The 26,059-nt window shown below is 49.2% G+C and overlaps 1 protein-coding gene across 1 annotated transcript in view; it reads left to right on the top strand.

The window, feature by feature from the left end:
• ABCA12 (ATP binding cassette subfamily A member 12) overlaps positions 1-26,059 on the top strand; it is a 151,027-nt gene that overhangs the window by 22,224 nt on the left and 102,744 nt on the right. The window contains exons 3-4 of the mRNA XM_060257069.1: positions 18,394-18,541; positions 22,010-22,098. Of these exons, the coding sequence (XP_060113052.1) occupies positions 18,394-18,541; positions 22,010-22,098 (237 nt within the window). The remainder of the gene's footprint in view (positions 1-18,393; positions 18,542-22,009; positions 22,099-26,059) is intronic.

Here is a 26,059-nt window from a genome sequence, read left to right as displayed (position 1 = left end):
CATCCATCCATCCACCACCAACCACCCACCCATCAACCACAACCCACCATCCAACCACCCACCCACCCACCCCCCACCATCCATCCAACCATCCCACCCACCACCCACCCACCCACCAACCCACCCACCCACCCACCACCAACCCACCCACCCACCACCAACCCACCCCACCCACCACCAACACCCACCCACCCATCCACCAACCACCAACCAACCAACCACCACCACCACCCACCCATCCCAACACCCACCCACCCACCCACCACCCACCATCCACCAACCACCCACCACCACCCACCCCCCACCCCACCCACCAACCAACCAACCATCCACCCCCACCCACCAACCAACAACCCACCACCCCAACCACCACACCAACCACCCACACCCAACCAACCCACCACCACCACCCACCACCACCCAACCAACCATCCCACCCACCACCCACCCACCACCCACCCATCCCCACCAACCACCACCCACCAACCACCACCACCACCACCACCACCCACCCAACACCACCCACCCACCCACCACCAACCACCACCCCCCCCACCACCACCACCCCCCCACCCCACCCACCCACCACCACCAACCACCACCCACCCACCCACCCCCACCCAACCCACCCACCACCCCACCCCCCACCACCACCCACCACCCCCACCACCCACCCACCCACCACCAACCCACCCAACCACCCACCACCACCCACCCACCCACCCACCACCCACCCACCACCCACCAACCACCACCCATCCACCCACCCTCCACCACACACCAACCCACCCACACCCACCACCAACCACCCACCACCAACCACACCACCCCACCAACCACACACCCACCACCAACCCCACCACCCACCCATCCAACACCAACCCATCCAACCACCCACACCACCACCACCACCCACCACACACCCACCACCACCCATCCACACACCACCACCCACCAACACCAACCACCACCAACCACCACCCAACCACCAACCACCAACCACCACCACCCACCACCCCAACCACACCCACCAACCACACCCACCCACCCACCAACCACACCACCACCCAACCACCATCCACCACCCACCCACCACCCACCATCCAACCACCCAACCACCCACCACCCATCCCACCACCCACCAACCAACCACCATCCCATCCACCACCACCAACCACCACCCACCCACCCACCACCAACCACCACCCACCCACCAACCACCATCCACCACCACCAACCCACCACCACCCCAACCATCCCACCCCATCCACCCCACCCACCATCCACCCACCACCAACCACCACCACCCACCACCAACCACCCACCACTCCAACCATCCATCCAACCACCACCCACCACAACAACCATCCATCCACCAACCACCAACCACAACCACCTACCCACCCAACCATCCACCACCCACCCACCCACCCACAACCTCCACCCTCCACCACCCCCCACCCACATCCCCCACCCACACTCCCACCAACCACCCACCACCATCCATCCCATCCCACCCAACCAACCCACCACCATCCATCCACCACCACCACAACCAACCAACCATCCAACCAACCAACCACAACCATCCACCCACCACCCACCACCACCACCACCACCCACCCCCACCCATCCACCACCACCACCCACCCAACCACCCACCACCCCACCCCACCAACCACCAACACCCCCCACCCAACCAACCACCTCCATCCATCCACCAACCAACCCAACCACCCACCACCACCCCCCACCAACCATCCATCCAACCAACCATCCACCACCCCCCCACCCACCCTCCATCCAACCATCCAACCATCCATCCCATCCACTCACCCAACTAACCATCCAACCATCCAACCAACCATCCACCAACCATCCACCACCCACCCAACCAACCATCCACCCACCCACCATCCAACCATCCCACCATCCATCCACCACCCACCCACCCCATCCACCAACCACCCACACCCTCCAACCAACCACCCACCACCATCCAACCATCCCATCCATCCCTCCATCCACCCACCATCCACACACCCACCATCCATCCAACCATCCAACCTCCAACACATCCATCCAACCAACCCCATCCACCCCACCCACCCATCCATCCATCCATCCACCCCCACCATCCATCCACCATCCATCCATCCATCAACCATCCATCCATCATCCATCCATCCATCCACCACCCACCCATCCCATCCATCCATCCATCCATCCATCCACCCACCCACCCATCCATCCATCCATCCATCCATCCATCCGTCCATCCACTCACCCATCTATCCATCCATCCATCCATCCATCCATCCATCCACCTACCCACCCATCCATCCATCCACCCACCCACCCATCCATCCATCCATCCATCCATCCGTCCACCCACCCACCCATCCATCCATCCATCCATCCATCCATCCATCCATCCATCCATCCATCCACCTACCCACCCATCCATCCATCCACCCACCCACCCATCCATCCATCCATCCATCCATCCGTCCACCACCCATCCATCCATCCATCCACTCACCCATCCATCCATCCACCCATCCATCCATCCATCCATCCATCCATCCATCCATCCACCCATCCATCCACTCACCCATCCATCCATCCATCCATCCATCCATCCATCATCCATCCATCCATCCATCCATCCATCCATCCATCCATCCACCCACCCACCCATCCATCCATCCATCACCCACCCATCCATCCATCCATCCATCCATCCATCCATCCATCCATCCATCCATCCATCCATCCATCCATCCACCCACCCACCCACCCACCCATCCATCCATCCATCCATCCATCCACCCACCCACCCATCCATCCATCCATCCATCCATCCGTCCATCCACTCACCCATCTATCCATCCATCCATCCATCCATCCATCCACCTACCCACCCATCCATCCATCCACCCACCCACCCATCCATCCATCCATCCATCCATCCGTCCACCCACCCACCCATCCATCCATCCATCCACTCACCCATCCATCCATCCACCCATCCATCCATCCATCCATCCATCCATCCATCCATCCATCCATCCATCCATCCATCCATCCATCCATCCATCCATCCATCCACCCATCCATCCATCCATCCATCCATCCATCCATCCATCCATCCATCCATCCACCCATCCATCCATCCATCCATCCATCCATCCATCCATCCATCCATCCATCCATCCATCCATCCATGGGAACTAGACGGAGCAGGCACATGACCTTCTGCAGATGCTCCACTGACTGCCCACTGAATGTGTGATTTAAGATGGGGGCTGCCCTCATGGCTTTGGCCCTTCTTATCCACAGGACTGCCTCTCCCCCTCTGCTCCCTCATGACAGCTTTGCTCCTCTGAGCAGAGGCTTTGGCAGGGGCCAACCTGCAAATGGGCTAAATCAACACCTGCCCATACAGGGGCCTTCTCCGTGGTGGCCCCCACCTTGTGGAAGAGCCTACATGAGGTCAGGAAGACTCCCACTCACCTGGCTGCCCACAAAAAACACAAGATTGAATTATCCAAGAGGGCCTTCTAGGGTTGCAGGGTACGGAATAGTTCACAAAATTACTTTGGTCAGTGATTAGGATTTGTGGTTTGATTTGCATAGCTTCCTGTGAGCTGTGTTCCATAATTTTTGCACTGCTGATTGTGTCGTGTTCCCTTTTATGTGATCCTGCAGTTCTTTCTAGGGGTTCCAGACTTCTAATATGTTCATTGGCTATCGAATGTCCCGTTTTGTTGATTGTGCTGACTCCTGTGGGGCCACCCCCCTTGAGCCCCTGAGAGGAAGGCTGATGAAAGAGAATGGCCATCCACAAAGAGGGGGTTGCTGCATTCGTCAGTCTGTGGCAGGAGAAAAGAGCTCCAGTCCAGCGGCACCTTCCAGACTCACAAACTTTGTGGCTTCAGGGGAGGAGCCTCTGTGATGAGTCGCTGCTCACTTCCTCAGATACCCTGGAAGCTCCTCCCCTCCACAAAGGGAGTCAGGCGTGAACATGCTGCCGGACTCGGGCTCTTGTCTTTCGTTCATAAGCAAACCAAGAAGCCTCCAGAAGCCTTTGGGGGTCTGAGCAGGGAAGATGCCTTCAGGATCTCTCTCCAGCCGTCGTGGAGTGGAGGTCCTTCGTCTGAACAGGTCCTGTGCTGGTCAGGGCCATCACATCATGGCCTCTCTTCTTAGCAGAGTGCTGTCTCAAACCAATTGATTATTTCAATCCAGGGGATATTTTAAAGATAAGAAAAGTCGAAGCTATCGGGGCCTTGGTTGTGGAGGAGAAAAGAGGCTTCAGCGGTGTGTATGTGTGGTCTATTGTGCATGGGTGTTTCCCCTTGCTTTCACTCTGCATGTCTGAAGCCAGCTGATAACATCTCCCTTTCCTGCATAGCAGCTCTCTCAGGCCAAGGGCCATGCCTTAATTCAAGTCAGTTCAGCTGGTGCGGGCAGAGTACGGGGCAGTAGTGGAACAGAGTGTTGGGATTCAGACTTCAGCTCTGCTCAGCTGTTGCTGGAGAAATTAAGGAAGAAAAAACTCTCTGCACACTCAAAAGGATGCTAAATGGAATTCATCTGGCTTCACTGTGGAATAATCAGTTGATTCTGTTTTGTACCCAAAAGGTAAACCAAGGGAAACACAAATGTGCAGCCAATCGACATAATTAATGTACTTTATTTCCAGTTATTTTAAATTGTGGGATTTTTAGTCAGAGCGCGTGGCAGGAGAGCCAGCAGCCCTCAAGAGCAGATCAGGAGAGGCTGCAGCTGTAGAGTCATAAAAGGAAGGTCTACTTCTGAGGCAGGCTTGGAAGCACTTGGCCTCCATCTCTGTGAAGGAAACTGCAGGCAGCCACCCGCGTGCCCGACAAACGACACCTGTGTGGTTCCATTCATTAGGAGCAGCCAGACTGACATCAAAAGGTTGTGCAAGCTTTTGCACTCACCAGCGCTCTTCAACAAGCCCGAAGGTACCAAGCTTGACAAGAGAGAAGGGAAAAGAGAAGGGAAGCAGGTTTTCCAGGCTGGCTGGTTACGACCCGATAACTTTTCAGGACTGCTGCTTCCACCTCAGAAGTGACCTCTGTATACAGTCCTGCAGGGACAGAGTTGCGGTCTGGTGTTTATCATGACCGTTGAGCTCAATATGAAATGAGGCTGGAGAAGAAGGATCTGAATGGGGCTATGAGATACAAGGCAAAGGAAGTGGTGTCTGATAAGGCAGTGAAGCAGCAAGTGACATGGTCACATGGTCCATGGTCAGGGCCTCACGGTCATCCTTCATCTAGGGCAGGGGTGTCAAACTCATTTGCTATGAGGGCCAGATTTGACCTAGTTGGGCCAGGCCAAGGAGCGGAGATATAAACTTTATAAAGGACACAGACAAACACAATTAGAGATTTTTTAAAAACTTAAGATATACTTAAAAGATTAGCACTCTTGCAGTATTTTGTTTCACAGCTTCTGATAACTGACCCCTCTTGCTCTGAATTATTGCATCACAATCTGGAGACAATGTCTGCTGTAGCAAACTGGAGTATGCTGTTCAGTTGTTGTTCAGATGTGTGTCTGCAAGTTGCAAAATTACTTTGGATTTATAGACACTGATTACAGAAATCTCGTGGGCAATGCTTTGAGCCTAAGATCCAGAGCAAAACATGAAATGGCTGGGCAGTGCGAGCTTTTGTACATAAGTGGCTTCCTGTGCTGGCCAGCCGATGGAGAAAAAAGAGAGGCTTTGCTCTGTAGCTTGATTGAGCAAGCCTGGCAAAGCAAGATGTGATGCAGAAATGTTAATGTTTATTACATTAACATTTGGTAGACTGTTGTCCCCCCAGGGAGCTCCTGCTACTGAAGAGTGGCTGTAACCTTCTTTGGCCCTTTGCATGGAAAGGCCTGAAGGAGAGAGAGAAGAAGGGCTCCCTTTCTGAATCAAGTCTGAGCTTGGGAGGTTTGCCTTGGGTTCCTGCCTGCTGGGATTTCGATCCCTGAACCCGTGGAGAGAGCCAGCCTTCCCAGGGTGTTGTAATGCCCGGCTCTCCCGCACACTCGACCTTCTGAGACGCATGAGAAACTCAGTGCGGGAGGGAGCTGAGGGTGTGGGGCGCAGTGGGAGGAAATTGCAGGAGAGATGAAGAAATGGTGGATATTACAGGTAGTCAAAACACAGGGCACCTTTCTAGCTGCTCCCTGATTTCAGTACAAAGTTGGAGTCCAGGGACACCTTTAAGACCAACAAAGTTTTGTTCTGTGCATGCACACTTTCCCAGATACATTCTGAAGAAGAGGGCCTGCACATGAAAGCTGATACTCAGAATTTGTTGGTCTTCAAGGTGCCCCAGACTTCAATGTTGTCCTGAGGTTTCTGGCAAAGATGGCTGCCCATCTGAGCTTGACTTCAGTGCGTGCAGGGAGGCCGAGGAGGGCTACTGTTCAGTAATGAAGGAAGTGCACTCTGCACATGTTTAGAAGATATTTAATCCACACACACACACCACACACAGAGTCAGTTGGGACTGGGGAGAGTAAGAGAAGATGTATTACAAGAAGACAGGAGAGGGTCATGCAAAATGGCTCCAAGGGAAGTGTGGTGAGATACTCGAGGGAGAGAAATGAACCACCCGCCAGTGGTACTCTGCTTTTCCCTGCACCTTCCTGTTTAAAGATCTGGGGCGTGTCCAGAGCAGGCAGCCTTTGGGTTCTTGGCCCACGGATCTTTGCACATAGCTTGTGGACTGTGGTCTTGGATGAGTTCGCTCAGTCTCTTCATGCCCAGAGTATCCTGTTTTTGCTAATTTGGGGTCCCCATCAGGAAGGAAAGTGAGGTGTGATTGTCTATAAGTGAGCAGAATGTTGTGTATGAGAGAGGAGATGGGGAGGGTTTCAGACGGCTCCTCTGGGTTGGTCTGCAGTAGGAGATCTGGATTCGAATCCAGGAACACCTTAATTGACATAATGACAATATTGGCTTTGATCCCTCCTAAAATTTCTGCCCGAGGAGCAGCTTTTGTGATTCCCCCCCTTCTCAGGAAACCTCTGATTCCCTTCCAGATATTCCTCAGGGGATCCCCATCTAGGGTTGCTAGGTCTGTGTTCGAAATACCAGGAGACTCTGGGGGTGGAGCCAAGAGAGGGCAGGGTTTGGAGAGGGGAGGGGCCTCAGCAAGGAACAATGCCATAGAGCCCGCCCTTCAAAGCGGCCATTTTCTCCAAGGGAGTTGATCTCTGCCAGGTGGAGAACTGCTGAAAAAGAGAGAGCTCTCCAGGCCCCGCCTGCCGCTCTTCTTTGAGCAGTTGCCTATTAGGAAAGAGACAAGACTTTGATGTCGGTTGTAAATGTACTATATGAAGAATTTGAAGTTATCTTTCATTTGGATTGTGCTTGAAATTACTGGAGGGGATCTCCGTGGAAAAAAAGACTGTGGAATTTACCTTTGCTGGAAGGTACTTCGAAGCAGGATATGAAGTTGACTTCCTGTACAGTGGGACTCTACTTTGTATTGTGAATTTCTATTGTGTTAAGGCATTTTTGAGAGTGTTCCATAATTTAATGTATGTCTGCATTTGTGTTTCACCTATACATTTGGAAGTATAGTGCATGAAATTTTAGTAATTGTGGTCACTATAACCTTGTGGGTTGTTTCCATTTCCCACCTGGAGGCTGGCAACCTTATGACCCCATCCCCCAGAAGCAGCATTGGGGTGGTATTTGGGGTCACCACAGGTGGGGGGGTATTGACAACCCCCCCCCCTTTCAAGAGGAGGAAATTTTTGGCAGGATCCAAGCCCTTAGCTATACAAATTATCTTCCCCATGACACTGTGTTCCTTTTTGGTCTTTCTAGCTGAAGACCTCGATATTCATTCATCAGGGAGATTTGATGGGCCCTCCTGTTGGGAGCCAATTTCCTCTCGATTGGGTCAGTGGACTGAAACTGCAGCCGGTTCTCTTGGAGAGCTCTGGGGAATGCCCGACTGGGAAGCCTCTTCAGTTGTAAGAGCTGCAGGGCAATCAGTTTCTACTGGGTCACAGAAGACCTCGGGCATGATGGCTGCTTGTGGTCTCCAATACCGCTGGACTGATGTCTCAGGGCGGCTTGGGTGGATATCTGTCGAGGCGCTGCTCAGTTTCAATGCTGAGGTTCTGGTCATTTTAAATGCATTTTAATTACTGACTGGATTTTATGGTGTGCGCTTGATGATGGAACCCACCCTAAGCCTGCTTGTGGGGAGGAATTTTGGAGGGATGGTGGCTCAGTGGTAGAGCATCTGCTTGGTAAGCAGAAAGTCCCAGGTTCAATCCCCAGCAACTCCAACTAAAAAGGGTCCAGGCAAATAGGCGTGAAAGACCTCAGCTTGAGACCCTGGAGAGCCATGAATGGGGCTGTTGCTCAGTGGTAGAGCATCTGCTTGGTAAGCAGAAGGTCCCAGGTTCAATCCCCAGCATCTCCAACTAAAAAGGGTCCAGGCAAATAGGTGTGAAAAACCTCAGCTTGAGACCCGGGAAAGCCGCTGCCAGTAGGCAATACTGACTTTGAGGGACCCAGGGGGGTCTGATTCAGTAGAAGGCAGCTTCATATGTTCATATGAACATATGAAGCTGCCTTCTACTGAATCAGACCCCCCTGGGTCCCTCAAAGTCAGTATTGCCTACTAAGACTGGCAGCGGCTTTCCCGGGTCTCCAGCTGAGGTTTTTCACACCTATTTGCCTGGACATTTTTTTGGTGTTCATATGAGGGCAAGATACGAATGAAATGAAATAAAATAAAATAAACACATTTGGTCATCTGGGCATACATTCTAGGAAATCCTGTACTCTCTTTGTCAAATTAATATTTTTGTTTCTGCTCCAGAATTCTCTTTGTCCCGCATGATTAGGCTTCAGTAAACCATCAGCTTGTGGGCAGGTGAGGCCCACAGCCTTCCGATTAAGAGATGGTCGGGTTCCTTAAGGGCGCACTCTTGTGCACCAGCAGTGGCCGGCTGACTTCCACCTTCATTGCTAGTTTTCTTGAGCAGACTTTTGAGAGTCCGGACAGATCCTTCTACAAATCTGTTCAGCTGCAGGAAGCCTGGGATTGGGGTGCTGAAAACTGTCCTTAGTTAACTGCCTGGATTTTTAGCAGGGAAACTGAGGAGAAATTCCTGTTAGGCTGGCAGCAGCTGATCTGTTGGTCTTTCTGGATATAAAGAACAGTTTGTGACTATTTTTATTTTATTTTGTTGGATTTCTATCCCGCCCACCTGCAAGCGGGCTCAGGGCGGCTGAATAATAACCTTTGAAATTGCGTGCAAACTGGGTGTGGTTTCAGCGGCTCTGCTTGTTAGCATAGGGCATCTTTTGGGGGGAGTGCAGCATCTTTCTACCATATTTGACACGTCCTGGTTAGTCTTGGCTCAAGACTTCACTTCAGGCTCCTTGTTTGCTCTTTGCAATAGCTAGATGACCATCCATCATGGATTTTCCGCAGCCTTTCTCTGCAGAGGCTCGCTGTCCTGCCTTCGCTTTCTTGAAAGGTTCTCTCTCTCTGCCACTGTGATCTCCTGTCTGTAGCCTGAGATGGACAGCTGTGTAAGTCTGCTTGCAGCAGCAGGAAAGAGCCGGAGGAGTCCGGCAGCACCAGAAAGACTAACAAACTTTGTGGCCTCAGGGGAGGAGCCTCTGTGCTGAGGTCCCTTCTTCAGACAACTTGCTCTTTGCATGTCTGTGGTGCTAGCAGTGTCTGATATCCTGCGCACAGCACAAGCATCTGTGGGTTGTGGCCAGTCACAACTTGGGTCAGAGGCTGCCATAATAAATCTTTATCACACTATGTTGCAATTTTAATTTGCCTGGGGAAATGAAGTCATGCCCACATTTCCTTGTGTTCTTCAAAGACTCCACCAGGACACATGGGGGAGGGAGGGGGGGGGACAGGAGTTGCGCCACCAGCCGGTACTTTTGCAGCTTGAGCATCCTGATATGGACTTGCAATAGAGCCACTGATTGCTAAATCAAATGATAAAGGGCCTATTCGCTGTTTCCATAGCTACTGTCTGCTCATAAATGTATTGATTAGATCTTTCATAAGCAAATAAAAACCTGAGCAGCCTTTTCACAACCCCGTGTGTTTCTGCACCAGTGAGAGATGTGGAGGCACTCAGGTGTCACCTACGCTTGCCAGTGTTTTGCAAGAGACTGCACCCAATCTGCTTTATGAGCCATCTGCTGGAATGAGGATGGGTCTGTTTGGGGCGTAGAATTCGAACACCGGCTGCTGCATCAGGTGTTGCTTTCGGGCCTGCCAGGATTCCCTCCAGCCCTGTGTACCCACAGAAGCCCTCTCTTTCCCCTTTTAATTGCCAAGAGGTCTCTGTGGAAGTGCTGCTGCTGTTGTGGACAAATCAGGAATACACGAGGAACTGGGCACCCTAAAAGACATGGGGCGGAGGGGCGAAGCGTAGCCACGACTAATGGTGGACGCATGAGCCTGTCACTCCTGTAACCCCCTCCCGATATGCACTAGAACCGATGGCAAAATACACACACACAAAAAGGCTTCCCTACCTGAAGATAGCTGCTGAAGCCAACGAAGACGTGGCTGCCAAAAGGACTAAGCAGAAGGGCTCCTATTTCACCCTAAAATCGAAATCGGAAAAACTGGCCTGTAAATCAGGTGGAAAACAAAACTGAGCAAAACAAAATGGTGGCCACAAAATTGGGTGATGCAGAAACGACAGAGGAAATGCCTATGGAAGCCTCTACAATCAAAACACTACAGGAGACTATACAAGAGTCTCTCCACTCATCCTTCCAGAGCTCCTTTAAAGATATGGAAGCAACGCTACTAAAGACTTTAACAGAAAAAATGGAAGAAATTTTGAGACCAACGACACAGAAGCTAGAGGAGATATCGGATGCCCTAACGCTCACAGCACAAACTGCAGAATCAGCCATGATCCTAAGCATGATTCTTAAAGACGACTGCAAACAAACACAGGAAGACATAATGATTATGAAAGACAGAATAGTCACACTGGAATCAACGGTAAGACAGAACTGTCAAGCATGGTAGAATTCCAATGGTAATTAATTGTTTTAGAGCCCTCCATAAAGCTGGCCTGTGAAATATCATGGAGGACCAAGGTATGTTAGCTCTGTTATTCTTTCCCCCTCCCCCTTCTTGCTTTATTGCTTGTGGAGTAGAGTAGAGAGAAACGAAACTAACTTGAGAAAGAATAATCAACCTGCCACTGGAACCTGACATATTTCTACTTCATAATTGGTTAGATCCGAAAGTGAGATCTAGCACTGCAGAACTAATCCATATTTTAATAGCAGCAGCGAGACTGACTATTGCAACCTGGTGGACGGGCAAAAGTCTACCGACAGCAGATATGTGGCACCAAAGGGTATGGGAAATCTTTATTTTAATAAAAATAGCATACAACTCCTATGATATAACTTATGAACAATATGAAAAACACGTGGTATCAGTGTGGTTCCCTTTGGTTTCTTATTTTTACGAAAAAGACATTCTTCCCAGAAAACAGCACTACAAAAAACTGATTTATTTGTAAAGTGCCCATGTAATGAACTAATTTGAAGATGTTTATCTTTGCTAGCTGCTTTTATTTTGATTTAGTATGACTTATTGTTTAGATATGAATGTGATGATAACAGTTGATATTGCCTTTTATATACTGTATGTATTGAATCGACTAATAAAGACAATTTATAACAACAACAAAAAAAGACACGGGGCATCTTTCTGCAACCGTGGACAGGCCCCCAAGTCAAAGCCAACGCTTTTTCAAAAACAGGTTTAGCTTCTTCAGCAAAAATCAGATCCCCTCCCAGGGTCATCTTTGCAGCACCAAAAACACATTTCTCCACTTTCATGTTTGAGTTTGCAGTATTCATGCTCTCCTTACTCTCCACTCGCCTCCCCCCCCCCATATCTCCAGGACACTGAGACATTTCCCCCACCCTCTTTTTAAAAGGACTCTTCCATGTATTGTTCGCAGGTTCTTTGAATCTCCAACTTTCATGATTTTAAAGTAAGTCTCTATCCCATTTTTGTTGCAGACGTATGGCTTTCCCCTTATATATGGAGGGGGCTAGGGATGTACTTTTAAAGAAGCTGGGAATTCACAGAAACTTTTATGCTTAGGGCTGTTATAATGGAATATTGATGTAATGATATCACCTAATCCACACAACTGTGGGGCGCTAGGTGATGTATACTGTCATAAAAACAATACAACCATAAAACCAAACCATGCCATCTAAGACATTAGTTTAAGATCAAGTGGCAAAGTTTGCAGTTCCCTCCCACTTCTGGGCTGTGGGCACTTCAAGGACTGGGGTGGGGGAAGAGGAACTGAACCAGAGGGGTGGAGAGCAAGGGAAGGGGGTCGTCCATGAGGATGTCAGGAAGAGCATCTAAAACAGCAGTCTTTAACCCTTGTTCTAGATCAGCTGTTGGTGATGTGATTTTTAGGCTAGGCAACAAGTTACCAGTTCCTTAACACTGTAACATATACGGGGGTGTTTCTAAATTGTACACCCTGTAACTGTAAAGGGGTCAGCAGCACGCACACAACAACATTCTGTGTTAATTTGAAGCCACTGCTTTTTGCTCGGCAGGTGCTTAGAGACAGTGGGGATTCTAATCCACTTCAGTGACTTGAGCGAGTACAGATAACCAGATTATCACATGGGAGACCAGGGGAACGTGTGCTAAAGTGCTGCAGGATAGATTATGCTGATTGTTTTTGCCGTATCCCACAGAGCCTGTTGCGCCACCTCCAGCTGCTGCCTCGATTGTTGTTAAGAAGTAAAATTCTAGGAACCCCTCGTGCCCTGTGGCAACTGTCTCCGTATTTCCTGGCTCTCTGCCTATGGAAGTAAATGGTTGGATGAGAGATTCACACAAGCAATAGGTTCAGGGTGGACAAAAGGAAATACTTCTTTCCACAGAGAGTGATTCAAATGTGGAGTTCACTGCCAGAGGATGAGGTGATGGCCACAGGAATAAACAGTTTTCAAAGGGGAATAGATAGATTCATGGAGGATAGGTCTGTCAGTGGCTGCTAGCCATGGGGGCTGAGGGGAACCTCCATCTTCAGAGGTGTTAAACCTCTCAATTCCAGAGTCAGGAGGCAACATCAGGGGAAGAATGTAAGAACATAAGAGAAGCCCTGTTGGATCAGGCCAATGGCCCATCCAGCCCAACACTCTGTGTCACACAGTGGCCAAAAAACCCAAGTGCCGTCAGGAGGTCCATCAGTGGGGCCAGGACACTAGAAGCCCCCCACTGTTGCTCCCCCCAAGCACCAAGATTACAGAGCATTGCTGCCCCAGACAGAGGGTTCCAACAATACACTGTGGCTAATAGCCACTGATGGACCTCTGCTCCATTTGTTTATCCAATCCCTTCTTGAAGCTGGCTGTGCTTGTAGCCGCCACCACCTCCTGTGGCAGGAATTCCACATGTTAATCACCCTTGGGGTGAGAAGGACTTCCTTTTAACTGTTCTAACCTGACTGCTCAGCAATTTCATTGAGTGCCCACGAGTTCTTGTATTGTGGGAAAGAGAGAAAAATACTTCTTTCTTACCTTCCCTATCCCATGCGTAATCTTGTAAACCTCTATCATGTTACCCCGCAGTCGACGTTTCTCCAAGCTAAAGAGCCTCCCAAGTACTTGAGTCTTTCTTCACAGGGAAAGTGTTCCAACCCTTGAATCATTCTAGTTGCCCTTTTCGGCACTTTTTCCAATGCTATAATATCCTTTTTGAGGTGCGGTGACCAGAACTGCACACAGTACTCCAAATGAGACCGCACCATCGATTTATACAGGGGCATTACAATACTGGCAGGTACGTTTTCAATTCCTTTCAGCCTCTCTGCCCTGTTTGTTGGCTGTCTAGAGGAACTGCTTGGCCCCGTGTGAGACAGAAGGTTGGACTAGATGGACTGATCCAGCAGGGCCCTTCTAATGTGCTTAAGCCCCTACAGTACATAATTTAAATTATTCACATCTATGCATATTCTTTACCTATGGATTTTGTTAGTAGTGCCTCTATAGAATCCACTAAAAGTTCCATTTAAGCATTAAAGCCAAAATTCAGGATTTGCACACATACCCCACAGAACCCCTCATGCTACACGTAAGTGTAACTAAGGTAGAAGTTAAAAAAACATGCTGAGAGGATTGCCCCACCTCGCCCTCTCTCTTTAGCGCGTGTCTGTTTGCAGAGGAGAGCCGGTTTGGTGTAGTGGCTAGGAGTGCAGACTCTGATCTCAAGAGCAGTTCTCAGAGCTCCCTCAGCCCCACCTGCCTCACAGGGGGTCTGTTGTGGGGAGAGGAAGGGAAAGGAGACTGTAAGCTACTCTGAGGCTCCAAGTGAAGGGTAGGGTATAAATCTAATCTCTTCCTCCTCCTCCTCCTCTTTAGATGGATGGATGGATGGATGGATAGATGATAGATAGACAGACAGACAGACAGACAGATAGATAGATGATTGATAGATAGATAGATAGATAGATAGATAGATAGATAGATAGAGATAGATGATAGATAGATAGATAGACAGACAGACAGACAGACAGACAGACAGACAGACAGATAGGATGGATGGATGGATGGATGGATGGATGGATGGATGGATGGATGGATGGATGGATGGATGGATGGATGGATGGATGGATGGATGGACAGATATATAGCTAGATAGATGATGGATAGATAGATAGACAGACAGACAGATAGATGATAGAGAGAGAGATGGTGGATGGATGATAGATAGAGATAGCTAGACAGATATATAGAGAGACAGAGACAGAAACAGACGATAATGTCAGAAGACTTCCTGCCCAAACCTCCACACCAGGGTAGGAGTCTTTTATGGGAGGGCTGGCCAAGCGAGAAAGACAGCCAAAAAAGGCTGACGTGTGAGTCCTCAGACCTCAGGGTAGCTCTGCCATCAGTTCCCTTCCACTATCCAGACAGCCAGAGACCAAGGGACAAAGTCTCAGGCCCTCCTGGAACGAAAGTCAAGAAAGTCTTCCTTGCACAGTAGGACACCTTCTAGGTGAGTTTCACAGAGCCATTACTCTGGCAGCTGTGGCCAACGAAGGCCAAAGTCAAGAGAGATCAGGTTGGAGCCTCTTGAATTCAAGAACTCCACAAGAATATAATTGAAGCAGTTTTTTTTTAAATTGTGCAGAAGTAACCAAAGCAGAGCAATGAACACGGAGGGCAAAATGACAAAGCCAAAATTCTATCTAAGCACTTCTGCAAACACCACCAGTGCCAGGTCTCAGAGGTTTCCCAGCAGCAGACTGAGATCTTCCAAGTTCCAAGGCTTCTGGTCAAGACCCACCAAGCAAGACTCCAGCTGGGCTAGGCCAAGCACAGGGTCAGGCAAGAGCCAATGTCCCAGGCAGGGGCTTCCCCACCCCACATTTCTGGCTTCTTTACCCCACACCTCGTGGCTTGCACCTCCTCTGGCTGGCAGCCCAACACCCAGCCTCTGGCAAAGAGCTGGAATGAAAACCTTGACTTGATGGCCAGACCGGATGTTGGCCTAATTCTAATTAGCCCGTCAAGCGTAGAGCAAATTATGTAACCTGGCTGCCAGATCTGTTGCTAAGGTGATGGTCCAACCAATCAGAGGGGCTTGTCAATTAAACAGCCGTTCTGCAGGTACAAACGCCTCTCCTCCCCCCCCCCCCCATCTCAGGTGCTCCAGAGATGGAGCTCAGTCTCTCCTGTGTCCTGTGCTGGGAGCTGCCGGGCATCGGTATGACTCTGGAGCTGTTAAGAGTTGCTTTGTTTCACAGGAAAAATCTTTTTTCCCAAGGCCTCTTTTCAAGACTGTTTTACTAGGCAAAAGAGCTGACCCAGTGTTGAAAACTCCAATGAGGAACGGTGTTGGGAAACTCACTTCTTGACAGATGGGTGCGCACAGAGCTGTCAAAACGGAACTGAATATTTCCCCATAAGGAGCGAGAGAGGAACCCTCCGGGCAGGGAGGGGTGGAGTTGGCGGCACCTCAGCGTTAATCACCCCTTGGAGAGGAAGCTGGGCGAGAGGTTTCAACAGACCAGCCAAGATCCCTCCAAGAGGAGAAGGCAGCATCGAAGACTTCAGTGCTAGGGTTGCCAGCCTCCAGGTGGGGCCTGGAGATCGCCTGCTTTTGCAACTGGTCCCCTGGAGAAAATGGCTGCTTTGGAGGGTGGGCTCTAGGGCATTGCACCCTGCTGCGTCTCCTCCCCTCCCCAAGCCCCGCCCTCTCCTGGCTCCACCCCCAAAGTCTCCAGATCTTTTCCAACCCGGACCTGGCAACCCTTGATTGATCTGAAGGTGGGGGTCAGGGCCAGCCCCCATTTCTCTCTGAAAGCTGCTCTGTTTCTTCTCCTTGATCCTGAACAGAGTAACGCCTCTTGCCAAGGGTCAGCCTTTCAGGCAGCCTCTCTTTCTCAGCGCCTCCTGCCAAGCGGACAGGAACTGGTCCCATCTCTCCCAGGAGCAGAAAGAGAAAGGCAAGCAAGAACTGGGGGGAGGGGTTGGTGGCAGCCCTTGACTGATGTGGGCAGGGCATTTTTCCCTTTCGCTGTCAAATGAACACACAAAGCTGCCTTCTACTGACTCAGTCCCCCCGGGTCCACCAAAGCCAGTCTTGTCTGCTCAGACTGGCAGCAGCTCTTCAAGGTCTTCCACATCACCTGCTGCCAGGTCTTTTAAGCTGGAGATGCTGCCGGGGACTGAACCTGCCGTCTTCTGCACGCCAAGCAGAGGCTCTGCCCCTGAGCCACAAGACCTATGCTTTGCAGCAGCTGCACTAAGGCCTGTTTGCTGCCTGTTAAGAGGGCTGGCTCATCCAGCAGACCTACTCTTGACTCTCAGGCCATGCCGCTCTGCTCCTTGCAAGACCAGGGCCCTCGAGAAACACACCCATGGCACGCCGCCTAAGACAGAAGACAGCCTGGACATGAGTGCAGAACTAGGGCAGTGGGTCAAGGGGGAAGGGCAGGATGAGGGGAAGGAGGGGGGGAGAGTGGAACCCGCCCTGGTGGAGCCCACCATGAAAAAGACAAACAATGGGCTGTGGCTTTGAAGAACATGACTGGAGAAGAGACTGAGCAATGAAAATAAGGGATATTTGGCCATAACACTTCCTTGGAAGGGGAAAGACACCTCCCCTGTGTTGGAGTTGCAGTCCGGTTGGCCTTCCTCTTCCTCTGCTTTTATGCTTCATCCTGTAGAAGCTGTATGTCTTCATGCAGCATCAGGGAGCATGGTCTTTTCAAAATACGCTGGCATAAAGTTGTGTCTGCATTTCATGGGCATTTCACTGGGCAGATGATCATCGAGCATAGGCATAAACCTCTGTGGGTGAGAGCAAAACTCTGCATATTCAAGGTCATATTTTCACAAATGTACGTAAGGTCTCTATATCCATAGTCTCTGTTCTGTCAGTGAATTCAGAAGCAAGACTTGAACCTGTAGAGCAGGGATGTCAAATATCTGGCCTGGGGGCTGAATCAAGCCCCCAGAGGGCTCCTATCAGGCCCCCGAGTAACTGGCGGTCATCTGCTTCCTTCTCACTCTCTCTTGCTTCCTTCTGTGTAACAGTTTGTTTTGCAAGGCTTACTCAATCACACAGGAGCTACAGAGCAAAGCATCTGTTTTTTTCATTGGCTGAGGTGCCTCCCTTGGAGAGGAAGAGCTTAATTTGCCAGGCTATCATAATCACACACCAGAGCTACTGAGCCTTCTATTGGCTGAGGCTCCTCTCCCTTGTGGTCCCCTGGGGAAGGAAGGAAAGAGCCAGAGCTTCCTTTGCCCAGTTCCTTTGCCCATGGGAGAAATACAAAGAAAGCACTTTTAAGACCAAGGAGTGCTAATGTTTTAAGTGTGTTTTATGTTTTTTTTAAAAAATCTTTAATTGTGTTTGTTGGTGTCCTTTATAAAGTTTATATCTCTGCCACCTAATCATAAATAGGAACGCACATGGCCCGGCCCAACCCGACATGGCTCAGCCCGACATGGACTCATTTATGTCATATTCAGCCCTCATAACAAATGAGTTCGACACCCCTGTGTAGAGGACTGCCAGACACGATCCCCATAGATGTTTTGATTTCTTTCCTTGAGGATGGAGCCCGGACTCTTCCTTGGCCTCTGGGCCTCCAATCCTTGCACTCAATCCTCTTCTTTTTCTTCTTCTTGCTTCTTCATTCCTCATCTGTTTGTGGCTCTGTTCCATTTCTCTTTGTCACAGACTTCACAAAAGATAAGAGACAGGTCATAATTTGTGCTCATTCTCAGGCTTGAAAGTATGTATTACCAATTTTTGCTTTTATACTCCTGTTTTTCAGGTTACCTCGCACCTCGGAATCTTCCAAGTGCTGGATTCTTCCCATTTCTCCAAACCGTGCTCTGTAATTCAGACGCTGTGTGCAAAGCCACACCATACACACCAGAAGACCTTCTGCCGAAGCTGAATGGTCTTTCACCCATACGCCGGTAAGGAATGACCCCCCCCCCCAAATAAATTACCTGGGTGGAAAAACTGGGCCCAAAGGATTACTTAAAATTGGGGGGCATACTATTGTCCACCTGATCAAACCCTTGAGCCTCATCTTGATACAGAGAAGGAACTAAAGGAGATGATTAAAGCAGATAATGTTATATTACTGGGAGACTTCAACTGCCCTCCCATTGACTGAGTAAACATGAGCTCAAGTCATGCCATAGAAAGGAGATTCCTAGATATCATGGTTGACTGTACACTGAAAGAGTTGTAGAACAAAGCAAGAGTCAAGTTGAGCCTTTAAGACCAACAAAGTTTTATTCAGAATGTAAGCTTCTGCTTCATCAGACAAAAGTATGGAATGGCAAGCAGTCCTAAATATAGTGAAAGTTGGCAGTGAGTTAGTAGTCTGCAGAGTCATGGAAATATTTTTTTAGCAGATTAAAAGAGTCACAAGTTGGGGTCTGGTGTTTGTTAGGTTATGTTAACTGGGCTGAAACAATCACAAAGGGTAATTAATTTGGAATAGCAGATTGATGTCCATGTACTAAACCCATTAAATATCCTGGATGTGAAGTGCAATAAATGACAGTCTGTTGTAATGTTGGTCACAGAGCCAAGCAGAGGGGTAATGATCTTGGACTTAATTATGGGAAGGGAATAAAACCAGGTGAAGGGTGTAGTGGTTGTTGCTCCGACTGGGAGTGGTGACCACAATGCTATTAAGTTCAGGATTCATGTCAAGAGAAAATTACCTCTGAAGTCCAAAATTGTATCATTTGGATTTAAAAGAGGGAACTTCAACAAAAATGAGGAGAATAATCAAAAGGCTGCTGAAAGGCAAACTTGAGGGAGTCAAATCCCCAGAGAGAGCTTGGGACTGGAAGCTCTTTAAAACCACAGTAATTGAAGCCCAGGTGGGATGTATCCCCCAGGTGAGGAGAGGCACTGGCAAGGCTTACAGAATGCCTGGATGCTCAATATCAACTATAGTTAAGGAAGCTGTAAAAAATAGAGGCTTCTTTTAAAAAGTGGAAGGTCTGCCCCAATAAATTGAACAGAGGAGACAAGTCCTGGCAAAAACAATGTAAGTCAATAATTAGGCATGCGAAAAGAGATTTTGAGAAACAGGTTGCGAGAAGCATCAAGACAAACAATCAACATGTCTTTAAAAATGTCCACAGCAGGAAACCAGCCAGAGAAGCAGTGGGGCCTTTGGACGGCCAAGGAATCAAGGGATTACTAAAGAAAGACAGGGAGATGGCAGACAAGCTCAAGGACTTTTTTGCTTCTGTGTTCACTATGGAACATGTGAGGTGGCGTGGGCCACTGTCTTCAGAAAGGGAGTGAAGTTGAGGTGACGAGAGAACCAAGTTAGAGTCCAGTCAGGCACCTTTAAGATCAACAAAATTTTATTCAAGGTATAACCTTTCATGCACAAGCACACTTCTTCAGATACAAGAAGACAAGAGGTGAAGTTCTAGACCTGTTGGGGAAATTAAAACCCAACCAGTCTGCAGGCCCTGATAACAAACCCCCTGGACTGCTTGTGTCTGCACAGTCTAGGTGTTGTTCAGTGCTGTCCAGGTGCTTCTGACTTATAGGGACCCTATGAGTTCATGGCTTCCAAACATCCTATCATTAACAGCCTTCCTCAGGACTTAGGAAACTGAAATGTCACACTGTTAATCTTCAAACCCATATATGTAACATCAATAAATGCAGCAGATGTACCGGAAGACTGGAGAGTTTTTAAAAAGGGGCTTCAGAGGGGAACCTGGAAATTGCAGGCCAGTTAGCCTAATGTCTGTTCCGGGCAAATTAATTGAAACCATAATCAAAGTCAGAATAGTTCGGCACATAGAGGGACAATGCCTGTGGAGGGGAAATCAATCTGGCTTCTGCAAAGGGAAGTCCTGCCTCACCACCTTTTTGGAATTCTCTGAGAAGTGAACAAACATGTATACAACGGTGGCCCAGTAGACATCATATACTTGGTCTTTCAAAACAATCACTGCACAGAGGTGGGGATGGAGGCCATGCCAGAGTTTCTATCCCAATATCTGTGCCAAAAGTAACTTTGTGCATATGGAGCCTCTATACATACAACATGAAGAGAATAGACTCCTTCAATATGGCTGGTAAACCTGAAAAGGCAGAGTTTCTGATTGTATGGAAAAAGTCTATACACTTGTATAACTTCTGTGTATTAAGGACTCTGGAAAACCATGGCATTACTATGGACCAACAAGCGAATTCTTTATTCATCATGCTTGTACCATCATTCACACACCCACAAACGAAGAACTGAGGTCTGAACTCCGTGATCCTGGAATTCTGTAAACTGAACATCTGATTTCAGTAGCACCTGAAAGACTAACCAGATTTGTGGCTGAGTGTGAGTTCTCATGAGACAGTGCTCAGTGACTCACAAAAGCCACACAAGGTGCTCCTGGGCACTGGCTCTTTTCTGTTGCTGCAGACAGCCTCACATGGCCACCATCTTGAGCTATCTGAAGACTGGACTATGGCTCTAAAAGCAGCCATGGGGAGGGGGGTTGGTGTGGGCAAAGATGTTTCCCCTTGCAAAAATGCCCCCTCCAGACATGGGGGGTTCAGTAGGAGAAAAGGCAAGCACATACCCATCTTTCCCCTTCCCTTCCGTTTTTAAAAAACTGCCTTGGAAGGCCACTTGAAAGTCGAGAGAGATCCGTATGAGTCCAGAACTCCGGGCCTGTGTAGATGTTCCATTGACGTGAACTGGGAGCCCCCCCCGCCCCGCCCCGCCTTGTGTATCAGGAGAATGTGCGGCCCCCGAGGGATGCACACAGGGCTCTTTCTCTAGCAGGAGCTCCTCTGCATATTAGGCCACGCCCCTTGATGTAGCCAATCCTCCAAGAGGGCTCTTCGTACAGGGCCTACTGTAAGCTCCAGGAGGATTGGCTACATCAGGGGTGTAATATGCAGAGGAGCTCCTGTGGGGCAATGCATGGGCTTTTTATGCACAACTGGGTTCTATACACTGATTTGCGCATGGAAAGTCCTTCCCTTGTCCAGCTGTCTGCGCAGGCCTCTTTTGAAGGGCCAAATCATACCAGGGCCCAAACCCGGAAAACCCAGAATCAAATGTTGTTTGTTGCTCAGTCTCATAACTTTATGCTTCTTTCATTTGAATGCTATATTTTACTTGGAATGATCTTTTCTGATACTATTGAAGTTTCAACCGTGCCCAGCCATGCCATGAAGTTGTTGTTTGCTTTCTTCTTCTGCCTTTATCTTTAGTGGAAATAAGTCCAGGTTGTGTGCAAGAACTGGCCTAAATAAAAGCTCCACGCTGAAATAATCTTTAAGGGATCCAGATCTTGATATGAATTAATATTGCTTGTTTGCTTTTAAAAAAAGCTTGAGTGGCAGGTCCTGAGGATACAGGGTTCTTTCCCCTCTTTTTATTTTTAACTCAGAAAGCGGAGAAGGTCAGTGAATGTGGAGAGGGGCGGCCATCTCTCACCCCAGAGCGCCGATGCTACCAAAAGCAGAAATGGTTCCTTGGGTAGGTGATTTTATTCTTTTTGCATTCTCACTTTTCTGTAGGGATGCCACAAATTTCTCAGCAAATGTGTATGACAGTCAAACTGTCCCTGTTTGAGCCAGTCAGGGATATAGTCAGACTGCATCAAGCAACTCAAAACAGCCGCTGGTCAAGTTTGCAGCTGCCGGCTGGTCAGAAAGCGACTTCTAGCTGATGGGGGGGGGGGTGGAATCAGCTGGGAGTCAGGCTCTGGCCTATACAGCCCACTCAGCAAAATAGCTACTCAGTGAATTTACAAAAGGGGGAGGAGAAAGAATATAAGAGAAGCCATGTTGGATCAGGCCAATGGCCCATTCAGTCCAACACTCTGGGTCACATAAGAACATGAGACGCCATGTTGAATCAGGCCAATGGCACATCCTGTCCAACACTCTGTATCACACAGTGGCCAAAAACCCAGGTGCCATCAGGAGGTCCACCAGTGGGGCCAGGACACCAGAAGTCCTTTCACTGTGCCCCCCCCCGCAAGCACCAAGAATACAGAGCATCACTGCCCCAGTCATAAGAACCTAAGAGAAGCCATGTTGGATCAGGCCAATGGCCCATCCAGTCCAACACTCTGTGTCATATAAGAACCTAAGAGAAGCCATGTTGGATCAGGCCAATGGCCCATCCAGTCCAACACTCTGTGACATAAGAACATAAGAGAAGCCATGTTGGATCAGGCCAATGGCCCATCCAGTCCAACACTCTGTGTCACATAAGAACATAAGAGAAGCCCTGTTGGATCAGGCCAATTGCCCATCCAGTCCAACACTCTGTGTCACATAAGAACCTAAGAGAAGCCATGTTGGATCAGGCCAATGGCCCATCCAGTCCAACACTGTGTGACATAAGAACATAAGAGAAGCCATGCTGGATCAGGCCAATGGCACATCCTGTCCAACATTCTGTATCACACAGTGGCAAACCACCCCCCCAAACAAACAAACAAAAAAAAAAACAAACCAGGTGCCATCAGGTGGTCCACCAGTGGGGCCAGGACACTAGAAGCCCTCCCACTGTTACCCCCCCCCCCAAAAAAAATTATTTATTTACTTTCTATTTATATCCTGCCCATTCCAAATGGACTCAAGGCAGCTAACAATCATGATAGCACCAAGAATACAGACTTGTTTCTCTTCTATCAGTTTTATAACCTGATAATTTACTAAATGTTTGAAGTATAACTCTTATAACTGATAAGCATGGCTGACTCAAAAACAAGCATTTATCCTCTGCATACAGTTATATTTTTAAAATACTGTCATCAGACTGCACACCTGTAATCTCACTGCCATTTTTAAGGTCAGTGGCTCAATCAGTAGACAAACCGGATCGAAAGGGGGATGGGCAGAAGACAACCTTGTCTATTGCTTCGCTTCCTCCATGTTTTCTTAGACAAACAACCATTCGCTAAGACTCTTGCTTAAAGGTTATCCTACCTCAATTTTAACCAGTTTTAAGACCAGCCTCCTAAACTGAATGAATCCATCACCTGCCTCAGATAACCCCAGTGAATACAATCCAAGGCATCCATAAAGAAGGCAGCTATCCCTTTATTCTGAGCTGAGTAGTCCAAGTCACCAGGCCCTGGACATTTAAAGAGCCTGCTCTTCCAGTGTCAAAACACAACTGAGCTCCCCGATGTGTCTTGAGATCATGGTTCTCAAATGTTCAGAAATCACAGAGCTCCATAACTGGAAATTATGACTGAAGAATGAGAAGGGTCTCTACGGCTCACAGGACAAAGGCTCGTTCCCTGGTCTCAAAGCTGCAGCTATCCGAGAAGGGGGAATTGCTGATGGAAATCTACATAATTAATTAGTGAGAGTAGGAGAGCGCCAGTGTGATGCATATAAAACTCTGACAGATAAGCCTCCCCATGCCATTTGCTAAATAGCGACAAGCTGTCCAAGCAAAGGTGGTTCTCTTGCATAACTTTAATCATAGCTTACACTTAGCTGTCTTAGTTAAAGAACGCAGCAACCACTCTGTGAGAATTCTGTAGCGTTAGCTACAAAGCCTCAGCGTCCTGAAGCAGTTCTTGCAAAAAAGCAAATTCCTTGGATGTTTTCCCCAGTGATCTTGGTAGGGCTCTGCTTTATAGTCCATCCAAAAGCACATGTGGCTAAAGATGAAATATTCTGGCAGACTGATGTTTAGCCACAAGGAAGGGTGCCACTCGCAGAAGGCACTGTTTGTGCTGCTTGTTCCATGGTGTGGGGATGCCTCACAGGCCTTGGCAGGTGTTTTGTTCTTTATCCCTCCATCCCTGAAGACAGCATGTACCTTTCCTGGCACCCCCTCCCCTCGGGCAGCTTTCCCCTTCCAAGTGGGTCAGGCCCTGCTTTTCCCTGGTGGAGAGGGAGGAGCTGGTGGGAAATGCAAAATGTCTGTTCTTTCCCTCTTGTGCTGGACTCTTTGCGCTGCTGCCTTCACCTTTGAAAACGTGAGAAGTGCACTAATGTTCACATGCATATTTTGAAACATTGTCTGGAAGAATTTTGCATCTTGCCATGCTCCTGAGGAAATCAGTAGACTGAAATGTTACCTGAGCACCCACACGCAATTCAGCCACGCCACATGACCCTCCGATCCCAGCTCCCCTGTGGCCGTTTGGGCAGAGGAGCACTTGAGCCCAATCCTCCAGCAGTCGGCTTCCAGGCCACCTCCAAGGGGCTGCTGCATGGGCCCTTGAAAGCCCTCCGTGGCCTGGGACCATCGGCCATCAGGTGGATTTCCTCCAGAGGTCATCAGCCACTGCTGCCTTACAGGTGTGATTAGAGGGGCCAGAACCAAAACGTTGAAACTGCGAATCCAGAGGTCTGGCGGAGCTCCTGAAGGACATTCATGAGGCTTCCCACATTGATGGGGCCCAGCTGACTTGTCCTAACCCTCCTAAGGGCTTCTGGGTTATTCTGGACCCGACACTATAGCTAGAGAGATAAGTGAAGAACACGGGCAAGGAATGCTCTCTACCCGCTTTGTTGATAAAGGAGATGTATCACATCCATTCTGCAGTCCACCCAGAGGCTACTGATCAGTTCAGTTCAAGGAGCTGGTTAGCACCTGCAAAGCTGTTCATTGTCTTGGACTAGAGTTGCCAGACCCCCACCCCCAGTGGAAGCAGGGGCCACCACCACCAGGCCCTGCTCCTCAAGTGCCAATCAGCTGGTCAGTGGGGGGACATACCAGTAGAAAGAGAAAAGCTCAGATCATGTTGCTGGTGTCACACAGGAAGTGACATCATCATACCAGTGACTTCTGGATGATGATCAGATATTTGGGCAAAAACTCTACGGTGGAAGCTGATTTGGTTTTTACTCAGATACCAGCGTGTTGCCCGGAAGTTGCTGGTGTGATGATGTCACTTCCTGTGCAACATGGCTGGGCCTTGCTCTTTCTCCTGGTAAGTCCCCCCATCCCCTGCTGGTTGCCAGGGGGACCCTACCTTGGACCTCCATACCTGGAGGACATACCTGCAGAACCATCTCTCTTGCTCTGCTCTACCTGGACAGCTTGGCTGAAGGCACCTGCTTGCAAGAGGTTAAGCTGCCTGGACACATGGTCTGCTTGTGGCTCCCACTTTGTGTTGTGGAACAGCCTGCCTGGGAACCCAGAAAGACTCCCACCCTCCTGGGAGATCCCGCAGATTGGTTTAGGAAGGCATTTTTGTCAAGAGAACTGGGCGGTGATCCAATGGGATTGTTTGGGAAGACACTTCTCTCTCTCAACGGAAGAGGCTGCCATCTTGTCCAAGGTTTTATGCTGCTCTCGTTGCCCGGGCTTCTACTTTTGCAGTTCCATTTTCAACATTTGTAATCCTTGTCCTATTGCATTGCTTATTGGGTATCTTTTATATATGGAATCTGGGAGACACAGGTTTGAATCCCCGCTCATACTATGGAAGCTCGCTGGGTGCTCTTGGGCCTGTCACAAA

This window comes from Heteronotia binoei, chromosome 16, assembly GCF_032191835.1.
Source record: "Heteronotia binoei isolate CCM8104 ecotype False Entrance Well chromosome 16, APGP_CSIRO_Hbin_v1, whole genome shotgun sequence".
Classification (NCBI taxonomy): Eukaryota; Metazoa; Chordata; class Lepidosauria; order Squamata; family Gekkonidae; genus Heteronotia; species Heteronotia binoei.
This window is presented reverse-complemented; position numbering and strand designations above follow the sequence as displayed.